Genomic DNA, 13,598 nt, shown 5'->3' on the forward strand with positions numbered 1-13,598 from the left:
TTCAAGAAAAAGAAAAAGGCCCTGATGTATTCCTCTAGCACTAAAAAAAGATTTCCAAAATTGCTTTCTAAAAATTGTTACCGGAGCATATACATATATAGAACAAATTTTTTTAGATTAAGCATATGCACCAAAATGCTTCAAGATACATAACTTTGTCAGTCTAATATCTGGCCTTTGTCATGCTTCCCTCAAGTTAACTGACCCAATGCTCATAAATCAATAAAGAAGAGTTGTTCACCAAAACAAAAGAGACGTTTTATATCTTAATTTTGTAGTAATTTGTATCTTTACGTTAAAGCCAAGATTGTTACAATTATTTCTTTTCACTCTTTTTTTTGTTTTTTTTTTTTTGTTTTTTTTTTAAACGATCCGCGCATTGCGCGGGTACGTATACTAGTACACATTAAAGAAAAGAAACTATCTGATTACTAGCTAATACTAAAAAATAAGGAGAACACCTGGCTAGGAAATAAGTTATCTTGGCCTCTTACGATTTGAATAGAAGAAAATGACTTTTTCATAGCTCGTATATTTTTTTTTCCAGATCTCTTATTGTAAAAAAATGAAGATTGCTTGTAGAATGATCATAAAACTAATTATTTTTTTTGTAAGAATCAAATAATCATTTCTCCAACACTCGGCTACCTACTATTAACTTTCTAGCCTAATCCCTAACCTCCACACCTTTCTATCTTTATCATGGTCGTATACTCTCAAGTTATGTTATGTCCAGGGGGACCCACAATGTGTTGGTTGGGGGGACACGTGCCCCCCCCCCCCCCCCCCTCCTTCCAACTTTGAAAAAAAAAACCCTATATTATATATATATATATATATATATATATATATATATATATATATATACCTTGAAAAACTATAATATATTTTAAAAGGACCCCTCAAACCTAATTGCAAAAGTAGTTCGGTTGGTAGGATTGTAACACTGGTCACCACTCGAGATCAAATCTCGGCTCCAACACAATTTTTTTCATCTATATACTTGTATTTTCGCTATTATTATTAGTGACCAGTCCAACACGGTATTATTCCTTAGTCATCATTAAAAAATTTATTATCGTGTATGTTAAGATAATGGTGTCTCCGCCATCTTAAAATCCTGAATCCGCCTCTGATTATATCATATCTAATTACCTCCCTTCAGTTCTTCTTCGACCTACCCCTACCTCTTGTTATGGCCAACCTCTATTATTATTAGCAGTATTATCATTTCTTTTTTATTTAAATTTTGTATCCGAAAAGGGTAGGGAACGACAAAGGACGGGGAAAGGATAAGATCAGAACAAAGAATAACATGCTTGAGGATTGAAGGCAAGTTGGTTTCACACGTGGAAGAATATAACTGTGTGGAAACTTGGGCCTTGCAATTTATTTCCCCCACGAATCCAATCCAATAACCAATAAGAAACCTTATACATATTGCGGGCCTAAAAGCAAGTCCCACCCTTTCACAACGATCCTTTACTCTTTCCTTCACAAAAATCCTTTTACAGATCTCTATATGACGTGGCACCTCCTCTATCTCTAAAAAAATATCTTCCTCATACCCAACCCCCTTCATAAAATATCCTACCACTCTCTTTTACCCTTTTTTGATCTTTTTCCTTCACTTTTTCTTTTCCACATTCCACGTATTACATTCCACTATCTTACGCCGCGTTCCAGCTACGCCCATTTCATCCAATCATCACCGTTCATCCTCCTCACTCTACGGTTCAGATATTTTCACTTCCAACGCGGCGCACTTTAGCCATCGCCATCTACCTAAAAAGTGCTACTATTAAAATATTTAAATTTTTCGTCGGCCTCAAAAAAGCTCGAACTTTCTGACGACCACTTAGAACCTTACGAGCCAGAGAGTAGACTCTTCATTTTTTTTTTTCTAACTTAAGTCTTACTTTAGGTAGGTAAAACCGATTAGAAATTGTGTACAGATTTAGTAGTTGTTGCTAACGGGCGCCGGATCGGTCGGAAAAACGATGTGGATTGTGAATTTATGTTGTTTGCCGGTCGTTGATAACATCCGATCTATATAATTGTACTAATTTATGATGTGTTTGTTTAGGACAGTATAAGAGAAGAAATACTGTTGTTTTAGAGATGTATATGCTTGCGTTGGATAAGATTGACTAGGTGATCTACTAATGAAACCAGCTGAATTAGAAACCCTAACTTCATTTTTTCTACTTTCTAATTTTTACTTATAGTGAAGAGAGGAAAGTGCTTTTAATGGTGGTTTTGTAGTGATAATATAGGGGGAGTGTGGTGTTTAGAGCTGGAATTTGTGAAGGTTGTTGATTTTAAGTATTGATTATGGAGAAGAATGAGGTTGTTAAGAGTGGTGATGGGTTTATTGATAGGAGTAAAGTGAGGATTTTACTGTGTGATAATGATGCTAAGAGCTCGCAGGAAGTTTTTACGCTCTTGTGCAAGTGTTCTTATCAAGGTAATATTCAGGTCTTTTGTTTAGTGCAGTTCTTGGAGCTACTAGTTTATGTTTTTTTGTTATATTTCATTATTGATAGTCTTATATATGTTTTTTTTTGTATATGTTTTGTGCAAATGTTCTTATCAAGGTAATATTCAGCTCTTGTGTTTAGTGCAGTTTTTGGAGCCACTAGTTTATGGTTTTTGTTTTATTTCATTATTGATAGTCTTATGTATGATTTTTTTATGTGTTGCGTGCAATATGATTCGAGATGATTTATGTTTTTTTTGCCTAAAGCAGGTAATAGAATTAATGTGAACGAAGGTCCGGCAAGTACTCTTGTTATGAGTGGGCATGTTTTTGTTAATTTTAACTTAATTCCTGTTTTTATAGATGATAGATCACTTGCTTTATATAACATGAGCTCTGATGTTCATAACTTAAGCATGTTACTTATCCTTGATTGTTTTGTTTTGAAGATTAGCGTTCATTATGTTTATCTCGAGGCTCACACTTTATATTAATCGCTGATGTCTTATAATAACAGTGATAGAGGCTTACTTCCCCTCAACTAATTATTGAAGGTCTGGTTTGTGGTTTTGTGGTTTTTTTTTGTTTTGGGCGGGGGGGGGGGGGGGGGGGTGTTGTGGCAGGTTTTGCAACCTTGCGAAAAGATTCCGTTCAACTATCCCCAGTTCATCCCCCCCCAAAGCCCCAAGCCGAAAAATGATACAAAATGAGAAGAAAAAGGAAAAGGAGACATGTACTTTTTTTTTTTTTTTTTTGTGGTAATGTTTTGGAAGTAAAAAGAAAAGGAGAGTAGAACCAGACCTTTTAAAAGGAAACAATTCGCATATAGCAGCTTAGTTGGTATAATATAGTTGAAAGAATGAAAACAAAACTAAAGGACACAGGACACCTGGGGGCTAGTGGTGACTGGGGTTAGAAGCTTGTGTAAGTAAGTTACCCGTGTTTTGATCCTATGTCAGTCTGCAGTTGGCTACTTGGCGTATAATACACATGGTACTTTATAAGGCAGCATTGAATGTTCTTGTGTTGATGGTGGTAATTGTTGTCTTGCAGTAACTTCAGTAAGGTCACCCAGACAGGTGATTGATGCACTGAATGCTGAAGGACCTGATATCGATATCATCCTTTCTGAAGTTGACATTCCTATGGCCAAAGGATTCAAGATGTTGAAATACATTATGAGGGATACAGAACTGCGGCGCATACCTGTGATCAGTAAGCAAACTGACTTTGTATAAATTGTAACTTGATTTCGACTGTACTGAAAGAGCAGTAAAATATTTCTTTGTTATTCCTTTCCTAGTGATGTCGTCACAAGATGAAGTCTCTATTGTCGTCAAGTGCCTCAAATTCGGAGCAGCTGACTACCTTGTAAAGCCTCTCCGCACTAATGAGCTGTTGAACTTGTGGACTCACATGTGGAGAAGAAGGCAAATGGCATGTACTTTATTTGATCACTTAACAATTCTTCCTAGAAATTGCATTTCTTTTGCCTGAAAGATCTATTTTTAGAAAGATTTCAGTGGATTTTGTGTAAAGGTAATTAGAAGGGTCTCCTTTACCAATAAAGAAAAATGGTAATTAGAAGGGTCTAGGTGCATGATCCTAATAAAGAAGCAAATAATGTCTAAACCCTTTTTTCTTTTTGACATCATTTTCCTTAGGTGCATCATGCATGCACAGAACTTCTCTACCCCTTTAATATTTGGATTCTTATATGCTCTATGACAACATCCATGTAACATTCCTTCCTTTTCTTTTGTTTCATGTACAGCTTGGACTAGCAGAGAAGAACATCTTAAGTTATGACTTTGATTTGGTTGTATCAGATCCCAGTGATCCTAATACAACTAGCACAACTCTTTTCTCTGACGATACTGATGATAAGTCCCGGAAGAGTGTTAATCTGGAAGCATGTCCCTCTATTCAGCTAGAAGACGAGGTAATTTTGCATGGAAGCCCAAATTCTTGTAATATTACTGTTAAAATTCATCATTGGGCCTTTATATTTTCTCCGTATTCAAGGTGATTGTTATGTGGGTATCCATTACTTGTTCCTTTGTAAGTCTGTAATTTGTAGATAAACCTTGAATGAAAGCGTGGAGGCTTCAGAATTGAAAGTTGACATAACCAAGGGGTATCAGGGATTTTTTAACATACTTATGGTTCTTTGGCAAGAGGTTTTAATTTGAATATGGCATGTTCTAGTGTGGTCACGGACCAAACTCAATCTTTTGGTATAATTCATGGTAGCTTGCAGTTCTAATATACCAATACCTGGGGGATGAATGTAAATTCTGGCGGGAAGCACCAGTAGTTCCTTTGTTTTGGAAATTACGTGCAAATTATGTTTCTTAGCTGCAGCTAACAAATTCATTCAACAGCCACTTAACCATTTTCTGGGGTCCATCTGTTAATGTGCTGTTTCCTAGATTTTAGATAGAGTCAAAACCGCTGTTCTTCCTTTCTTAATGATTAAATTAAATGAGCTGATTTAAACTATAATTTATATGTTGTCACTAACAGATATGGGCATGCCCCTTTACTAGAATTTTCTTTTCCTATTTTCCAGCTGTAACTGCTGAATTGTTGAGCTTATCGAACATATAAAAAATAAAGTGATGTTTTTCCTTATAAAAAAAAAAAATCTAACATATAAAAAATAAATTTGTTGAGCTTAGCGGATGAAGAATTCTATACCATTGTAAAGGGTAGTAATATTGCTAAAGCTATTTCACTTTATTAACAAAAGAAAGTGGCTAAAGCAAATCTTAAACATCTAAGCATACGTTATAAAAAACATAATGCACATTTGTTTTGCATCAATTCCAAGTGACAAACAACAGGCTGAGAGAAAGAATTAGTAGTATAGAATGATAAAGGGGCTTTTTGCATCATTACACCCAACCTTCAGATTTGTTTAAAGACTTGATCGTAACTCTTATCAGACAATTATTTATGAAAAAATATTATCTGATACAAAGTTTAAACAAAGATATTCATATTGCAACTTTTTTGGAGTGTGGCTTTCTGATCGGTTCTATTTGTGATATAATAACCTTTGTTCATGCCCTCTATGAACCAGTTACTCTTTTCGAACATACAACAATAGTTTCCTTCCTGATTAGAGAGGTATACTAACATATGATGGTTTTGCGTTTCCTGTCTTTCGGCTACTATATTTCAGATCAATGCAGTCACCACTGCTGCTGCTGTAGAGACTGTGGCTGTGGTTCCATTTCAGTGTCGGTATAATGTGCCAGGAACTTATGATCGCCAGACAGGTCAGTGGTCACGTGGTTTTAAGTCACTCGTTCGTCTTGATTGTTGATAAAATGATATTTACTTACCATTATTTTCAACATATGGAGAATAATGAGTAACCGATCTTATTGAAAGTGAATACTGCCTTTCAGTGGTTTAATTTTTTCTCTATTGTCATGTCTGTTGAATGCTATTTGCTAAAGGAAGCAACATTGGGTTGACAGAGTAGGTGCCTATTACATATTTCAAAACCCATATCCAGCACTCAGCCCTCAACCCCATCCAAAAAAAAAAAAAAAATCTTCCCGCAACCCAAAGGAGGAAGAGAGAGAGAGGAGTGTAGCTTGCTACTCGGATTGCATTTTCACTTCCTCCATGCTTGAGAGGTACTCAAAAGTCTAGGCATTCGAGTATATTTCTGTTGCTGTAGCCTGAAATCATTCTGTTTTTCAATTTTCCTCCATGCTTGAAAGTTATCTTCTAGGTATTTGCGTATATTTCCGTTACTTAAGCCTGAAATTATTGGTCAGTGACATGTTGCTCGAACTCTTCAAAAATATTGACGGGTGCGTGTTTGATCCTCCAAAAGTTGGTGCTTTTTCGGATGATATGACACGGGTGCGGCAACATCTTTTGGAGAGTTTGAGTAACATATTGAGTCTTTTGGCACTCAAATTCTGGAGCATAAACTATTTGCTGGAAATGTGAGGCATGTCTAAGGTAGTTTCAGCGTAAACAAGTAACAGAAGCAGGTCTTACCTCTGTGAGTAGATTTGGCATATGCTGAGGAGAAGTTTGAGTACGTCCTGTATTCTTTTGCCTAAAGTCAGAGAGAGATATTAAGAGATTGATGTATTTTATCGCTGGAATGGTTTAGGGCAATGATTGAGTACTTGTTAACTGATGTACATAAATGTCTTTAAATTTTATGCTCAAATAGCACTTATAAATGAGTTACTTAATAAGCAATTTCATTGGTAATCTCTGTGTTGTAGTTGTATAGTTATGTAACAGATCCGGAAATTGATTACGATATCTAATATGCTTTGCTTTAGATGCTTCTGAGAATTATTATAACAATCTGAGATTATCCTCTCCTATTTCTTCAGATGGGTTTAACTTTTAATTTAATGTAATGCTCTTATTGAACAGGACAAATTTCTTCTTTTCCTAAGAAGAGTGAACTGAAGATAGGTGAGTCCTCAGCTTTCTTTACCTACGTCAAATCAGGCATGCCTAAAAGCAATGACCAAGGAACAAACTCTACCCATGAAAATGTGGCTCACCAATCAAGGATGGAAGAGAAGACTAATGCAGCCATAGAACATTTAGAGATTGAAAATCAAATGCAAGTTAATGGCGATGCAGTTGAAAATCATTCACAAGGTGATGACTGTCCAAGTAGTAACAGTTTCCCAGACTCGTATTCCATGGAAAGGTCCTGTACTCCCCCTTTATCACTAGACTTAACGCAACAAAGGAACTCAAAGATGGAGGAGTTCTCGCAGGTGTACATGCATCCGCGCAATGAAGCTCAGCGTGATGCTGTGAATTTTCATGCTCAAACTGCTTATTCCTATTTTATGTCTGGAGCAATGAATCAAGTCATGATGCCACCACCACCACAAATGTATCCGAAGAACATGCAAGATCTCCACAACCATGCCAATTCAGCTGTGTTACCTCAATACAATCATATGCCACCATGTCCCCCTCATATGCATGGGATGGCATCATTTCCTTACTACCCTATGGGCCTATGCTTACAACCTGGTCAAATGCCAGCACCGCATCAGTGGCCTACGATTGGAAATTCGCCTTCGGCTGAAGGTAAGGGGAGCAAAGTTGATCGTAGAAAGGCAGCACTGATGAAGTTTAGACAGAAGAGAAAGGAAAGATGTTTTGACAAGAAAATCAGGTATGTTAACCGAAAAAAACTGGCAGAACGGAGACCTCGTGTGAGAGGACAGTTTGTGAGGAAGGTCAATGGTGTGAATGTCGATCTTAATGGGCATCCTGCTTCAGCAGATTATGATGATGATGAAGAGGAGGAAGAGGATGAGGAACAAACAGGAAATTTTGATTCACCTGAGGATGATCCATCGATGTGTCTATGATGATTGCAATCTTTTGGTAGTTTTCCCTGTCATTTAATGGCTTGTGTTCTCAGAATTACCTGTGCTAGTGAGCTATTATACCTTGAGGATGAATGCAGAAAGACGCTTCAGTTTTGGTCAACATGCCCACAAGTGGAGCAGGCTTGCTTTTTGACTTGCCATCAGAGACTTGGTCTACATGATCAGTTGTGCAATGAGATATTAAGAAATCCTCCTGCTCCTACTGCTTTTCAGCATCATGTAACTATGTGTTAGCAAGTTAAAAATATATAAAGCTAAAATCAAAATTCTAGAGAAGCCGTCTGGACAGGAGAACTTAATTGTGTTATAGTGTCTCTGACTTTTCCCGTCTAATGTCACTGCAATTTAGGATTGTTGAATCTATGTTGGAGTGAAGAAGCCAGAGCCTGTGATTTCACAGTCAAGCAAGGTAATGAGATCGCAGTGACATCTTTCTGGGAATTGTTTTGAATTTTACAATATAAAAAAAATGGAGGCTGTATGTTACAGATAGATTGCATCGTCAACTTTGAAATTCTGCCAAAGCTTAGTGTAATCGTTGTTTGCTGCTTCTATCCCATAACGGTGCATGTCAGTAAGCATTAGGTGATAATGCGAGTTTTGGGAGCTCCGTGTGGGGTCTAATCGGTCATCAGCAGGTTATTACCAGGAGCTGCTTTGCGTTGGCAAATTATGTCATCGTTTCATCACAAGGTGTGGTATTTGCAGACCGTTACTGACCGATGTTCAACCAAGAGTAGATGAGTCAGAGGCAAAAAATGGATCTCGTATGCTGAATGTTGCCTCTGGTTTATACAGCATCACCTATCGGAACATCTAGCCAACACAAAGCATTAACTCTGAACCACATGTTGGAAAATTCTTGCTTTAAGTACAAAAAATTAAGATTTTCCAATACTCATGTTATTTTGCAAAAAATAAGACTCATGTACATGTGTGTATTATGTACGTATACATATAGTAGATAAACAGCCTTAAGAGTTTTCTGAACGTACTAACAAAATGACCATGTTTTACTTGATTTTAAAAAATAAAAAAAAATCAATCTCCTCCATCTCTATCACTAGAGAATGGAAGCGCACATATATATATATATATATATATATATATATATATATATATATATATATCAGACTAAGTAGTATTAAAGAGAATCAGTTAAGATTACAAGAATTAATAGATATAATATCAGGATTAGAATATAAATTATTAGGACATATAAGATTTAGGAAATACTCTCAAAAGCAGATCGAGAGGCGATTTAAGCCATACTAGTTACTTCTATATGAAAACACAATCTTTTGTTAAACAAATAGCTATAAACTACTGGTATTTATATAGAGATATAGAGAAAAGAAGAGAATATAGAAAAATTGAAAATGCCTTAAGTGCATATTTAGAAATAATAAATACAGAAACTTTATCATCCCTGATAGAAAATAGTCTGTTACAAAGCCAAATTAACGAAGATACAATTTCGGCTATAACTTGGGAATTACAAGGCATAAGAGAAAATATAAAAGGACTTACAAATAGTATAGAGTACCAAAAGAAAATTTATAAAATAAGAATTCCTTTAGGATAATAAACAAATTTTGATAAAATAGATACATTAAAGAATCTAGAATATTTAGATTTAAGAATATACCCAGAAAAGAAATATAGAGCATTAAAAGATCATAGTATTATAAAGTGTAATTTTAGTAACGGAGAACATATATTACATAGTGAAGACAAACAATTTAATACTCTAGTTGATTTAGTCATAAATTTTAGTTAAAAAACTCAAGAAAATAATAAAGACATTACTAGAATATTAGAAGTCATAGAAGTTTCTCAAACTAATCAAAAGAAGAAGTTAAAAAAATTAGAGCAAAATTTTGATTACTTAAAAACACAAGAATTAAAATTAGAACGAAAAATTCAGATTTTAATTAACAAATCGAATTTAGAAAAATCGCCTATAAAGACTGAAATAGAAAAGTTAATTAAGGCTATTCTAGAAAAACCTAAAGAAATAGAAATAAAGACAAACCAGATAATAACACAAACAACACAACAAATAGAAAAATTAAATAACGATATTAAAGATTTAAAAATGACACTAGAAGAGCTTAAGGAAATTACTCTTTCATGAACAAACTAACTATAGTCCAACAAGAAGCCTCACAGTTAATAGAAAATTTTATATCTTTACCACAAGACTATATAGATTATATACTTAACGCTAAATCTGATCAAATAGTACTAAAACAGATTATTACTATAATTTCTTTATTATTGGAAATAACTAAGAACGTAGAGCATGCAATAATTCCAAGGCTAGAAATAATAAGCGAACGCTTAAGAATAATAAGTGAGACACAAAAAGAGAAAACTAATATAGAAACCCCAAAGAATAAAGAAGTTGAGGAATTAATAGAACAATTAAAGAAGGTTGAAATAACACCTCAGAAGGAAAAAGTTAAAGTAATTAGAAAACCACAAAAATGGACTTTCTTTCAACAAGACCAAGAAACGAAAGAGGACCAGAAAGGCAAGGACAAAAAAGACCTGGAGTAAGTTTTTCAGACAATAGAATAGGTAATAATCTTTTATCAAGAATTCGAAATAGGAGAAGACCAGAAGAAAACAATCAACAGCTAAGTGAGGTAATAGACGTAGATAGAGATATACAAATTTTCCAACAAAATCAATTAAAACTTTTAAATCCAAAGACGTTATACAATATAGGACAGTTCTCAAGTACAGCACAATTATATAGACATTATAGAGAAGAACAATTATCAGCTATAGGAACTAAAGTTACTACCATAAATCTAATAAATCCAGAGGTTGTAAGACAAATAAAAAACACTGGAAGAAGTTTAATGCATATGGGATTAATAGTAGTCGGATTAAAAGGATTAACTAGAAAAACTTAGGAACTAAAGTTTTAATAGTAATTTATGACGATAGATGGCAGACATGAAAAAATCAATAATAGGACTAACGGAAGTAGACATGACAAACAATGGAAGAATCTTTTATATTAGCCCAGACTTTATAATGAATTTAATAGAATTTGGAAAACACATAAAAATAGGAATACAGACCAAGGGATATGAAGAAATGTGTGACGGTAATAATTTACTAATGTGTGTAGGATTTTTAGGAAAAATGACTAATAATAGTAATACAAAATTTAAAATTAAGGTAGAAGACCTAGTAGAAGTAATGGGAAATAGAGGAATAAGACTAATAAAACCCATAAAAATAAATCCTGAAGAATATGCAGGAATGGAATGGAACCTAGAAGATTTTAATAGAAAAAAGATTCTACAGCCAGAATCTCACCTAATGTACACCAATTCTAGGAGAGAGACATCTATATGTTTCACCAATTATAATTATACACCACAAAAAAACATAGAAGAAGAAAGTACTTTAGACGAAAATGAAATTACAGAATCAAATTTTATGAATATAGAACTAATACAAGACAAGTTTACGGTAGACACAGCTATAGAAGAAGCAAAAAGACTCCATAAAGATAACAAAAATATACTTTTTAGATGTAAAGGATGTAAGTTAGGAAAACTAACTAAGTCACTTTAAATTATGTGAAGCTAGAACTGATAATTGGGGATATAGAGTAGAAAATATGTACCAAAAGAAATCAGACGAATTTGATAAAATATTAGAAGATATGCAATTTAGTGATGACGAAATAGAGATAGACTCAATAATAAGTCAAAAAGAATTAATGGAATCTAGTGCGTCTAGTTCTAGTCCATTTCAAAGAAGAACTGTTGGAGAACAATATACTGTAGATACAAGTACAAGAAATGTACCTAGGCGAAGAGTTTTTAGAACAACAGGAGAACCCATAGACAATGTAAAACCATCAGGAAAAAGAATGCCTATAGAAGAACCTATTATTCTTCAAGAAGGAGGTAATAAAGGTAAAATATTAAATATAGCAAATGACATGATCCACAAAGATGGAATTCAGTAATAGATCTTTGGAAAGGAATAGTAGTAGCAGACTATATAAAAACATATAATGATACAGACGCAAAAACAATGTATAAATATTTAGAAACATTTTTAGGAGAATCAGCCAAAGCTTTATGGGAAGCTTATAAGGAAAATTTTCCAATGGAATTTCAACACTTAGTATCCATGGGAGCAAACCCATATAATTTTACTAATAAAATACATACTTTAATCACAGGGAGAAGATCCAAATAGTGGATTATTAGTATTACAAAGAAATGCGGAATAAAATTAGAACAGCTAAGTATAAGTAGTTGGTTCCATATTAAGAAATTTTTAAACGATTATTTTTATTACTGTACTATCAGTTGAAATGCTTTTGATCAAGAATTAGGTAAAAAAAAAACTACTTAATAAACTACCAGGAGCCTTAGGAAGAGAAATAGAAGATAGATGGAATAAGAGAGACGAAGTAGTACAGAACCCTAATCTAAAATGGTCAATAGGGCATAGAATACAACATATAATGGATATACTACAAGAAAAATATACTCATATACAGATACAAAAACAACTAAAACAAAATGAAATGAACTTTTGTAAAAGTGTGGTTTACACTACTCAAAGCTATGATAAAGACAATTATAAAAAGAAAAAGCATAAAAAGTATAGAACACATTACAATAGAAATTATCCTCAATATAATAGAAAGAAATATTATTTTAGAAAGTCAGCATCTAGAAAACCTTACTTAGACAGGAATAGACATGTAAGAGAATACAGAACAGATAGAAATTATAAAACTAAACTAGAATGCTTTACGTGTGAAAGTGTAGAGCACTTAGCAAATACATGTCCAAAAAGAATAAATAATAAGACAAGAAATTCTCAGCTAATTGAAGATTTTCAAGAAACATTAATAAATGTAGATGAATATATGTCAGATACAGAAAGTATATATTCTATAGTAAGTGTAGACACTGAAGAAAAAATCAAAACAGACTCATCAGACTCAGAAGCAGAAGAATTAATTAATGAAATAGGATTAGAAAATCTAGACTTAGAAGCAATAGATAATTTAGCAAATATAGCGGAAGACTGTAATCATGAATTCGAAAGAAATAAAGGATTGGATAGTAATGCATGTTTCTTTTGTAAATGGTATCCTAGTAGAGACAAAAGAGCTAAATGTAAAAATTATTAAATAGAAGAATGTACAATGTGTATAGAAAAAGAATTTAAAACAAAAATAAATAAAGAAGAAACCCATAAAAAAATTGAAGACCCTACTATTAATCTAAGAATGATAACATTAGAAACAAGAATAAATGAATTAGAAACTAGATTATGTAAACTAGAAAAAGGAAAACAAAAAGAAGTAGATAGTGAAGATGAAGAAATAAGATTATCAAATATACAACCAATAATGAGACCATTAAGAACAATACCAAAAGATTCTCAAGTAGAATTATTGAGTACAGAAGACCATGAAGCATTAGTATGTAATGAAGATAAAAAATTAGGAACAATAAAAATACTTGCAAGAATTAAAATAGATGATTATGAGATAGAGACATTAGCATTAGTAGATTCGGGGTGCACAAAGTGCATAATAAATAAAAGAATAGTTTCACCTAATTTAATAAAAATTCTAGAAAAATCAGTTGCATCCATGCAAATGGATGGAACACATAACATATATAGACATTATGTTCATAAGGCCCACATTAGCTTTATAA

At 33.5% G+C, this 13,598-nt stretch overlaps 1 protein-coding gene across 1 annotated transcript; it reads left to right on the top strand.

Annotated features, from left to right (window-relative positions):
• The first annotated feature begins 1,624 nt into the window (after positions 1-1,624).
• On the top strand, positions 1,625-8,373 carry LOC132055700 (two-component response regulator-like APRR1). Its single transcript, XM_059447648.1, has 6 exons — positions 1,625-2,467; positions 3,533-3,694; positions 3,783-3,916; positions 4,254-4,421; positions 5,667-5,763; positions 6,896-8,373. The coding sequence occupies exons 1-6, from the start codon at positions 2,335-2,337 to the stop codon at positions 7,858-7,860; spliced, it is 1,659 nt and encodes a 552-aa protein (XP_059303631.1). The 5' UTR covers positions 1,625-2,334; the 3' UTR covers positions 7,861-8,373.
• The last annotated feature ends 5,225 nt before the right edge of the window (positions 8,374-13,598 follow it).

The sequence above is a fragment of the Lycium ferocissimum genome, chromosome 5 (genome assembly GCF_029784015.1).
Source record: "Lycium ferocissimum isolate CSIRO_LF1 chromosome 5, AGI_CSIRO_Lferr_CH_V1, whole genome shotgun sequence".
Lineage (NCBI taxonomy): Eukaryota > Viridiplantae > Streptophyta > Magnoliopsida > Solanales > Solanaceae > Lycium > Lycium ferocissimum.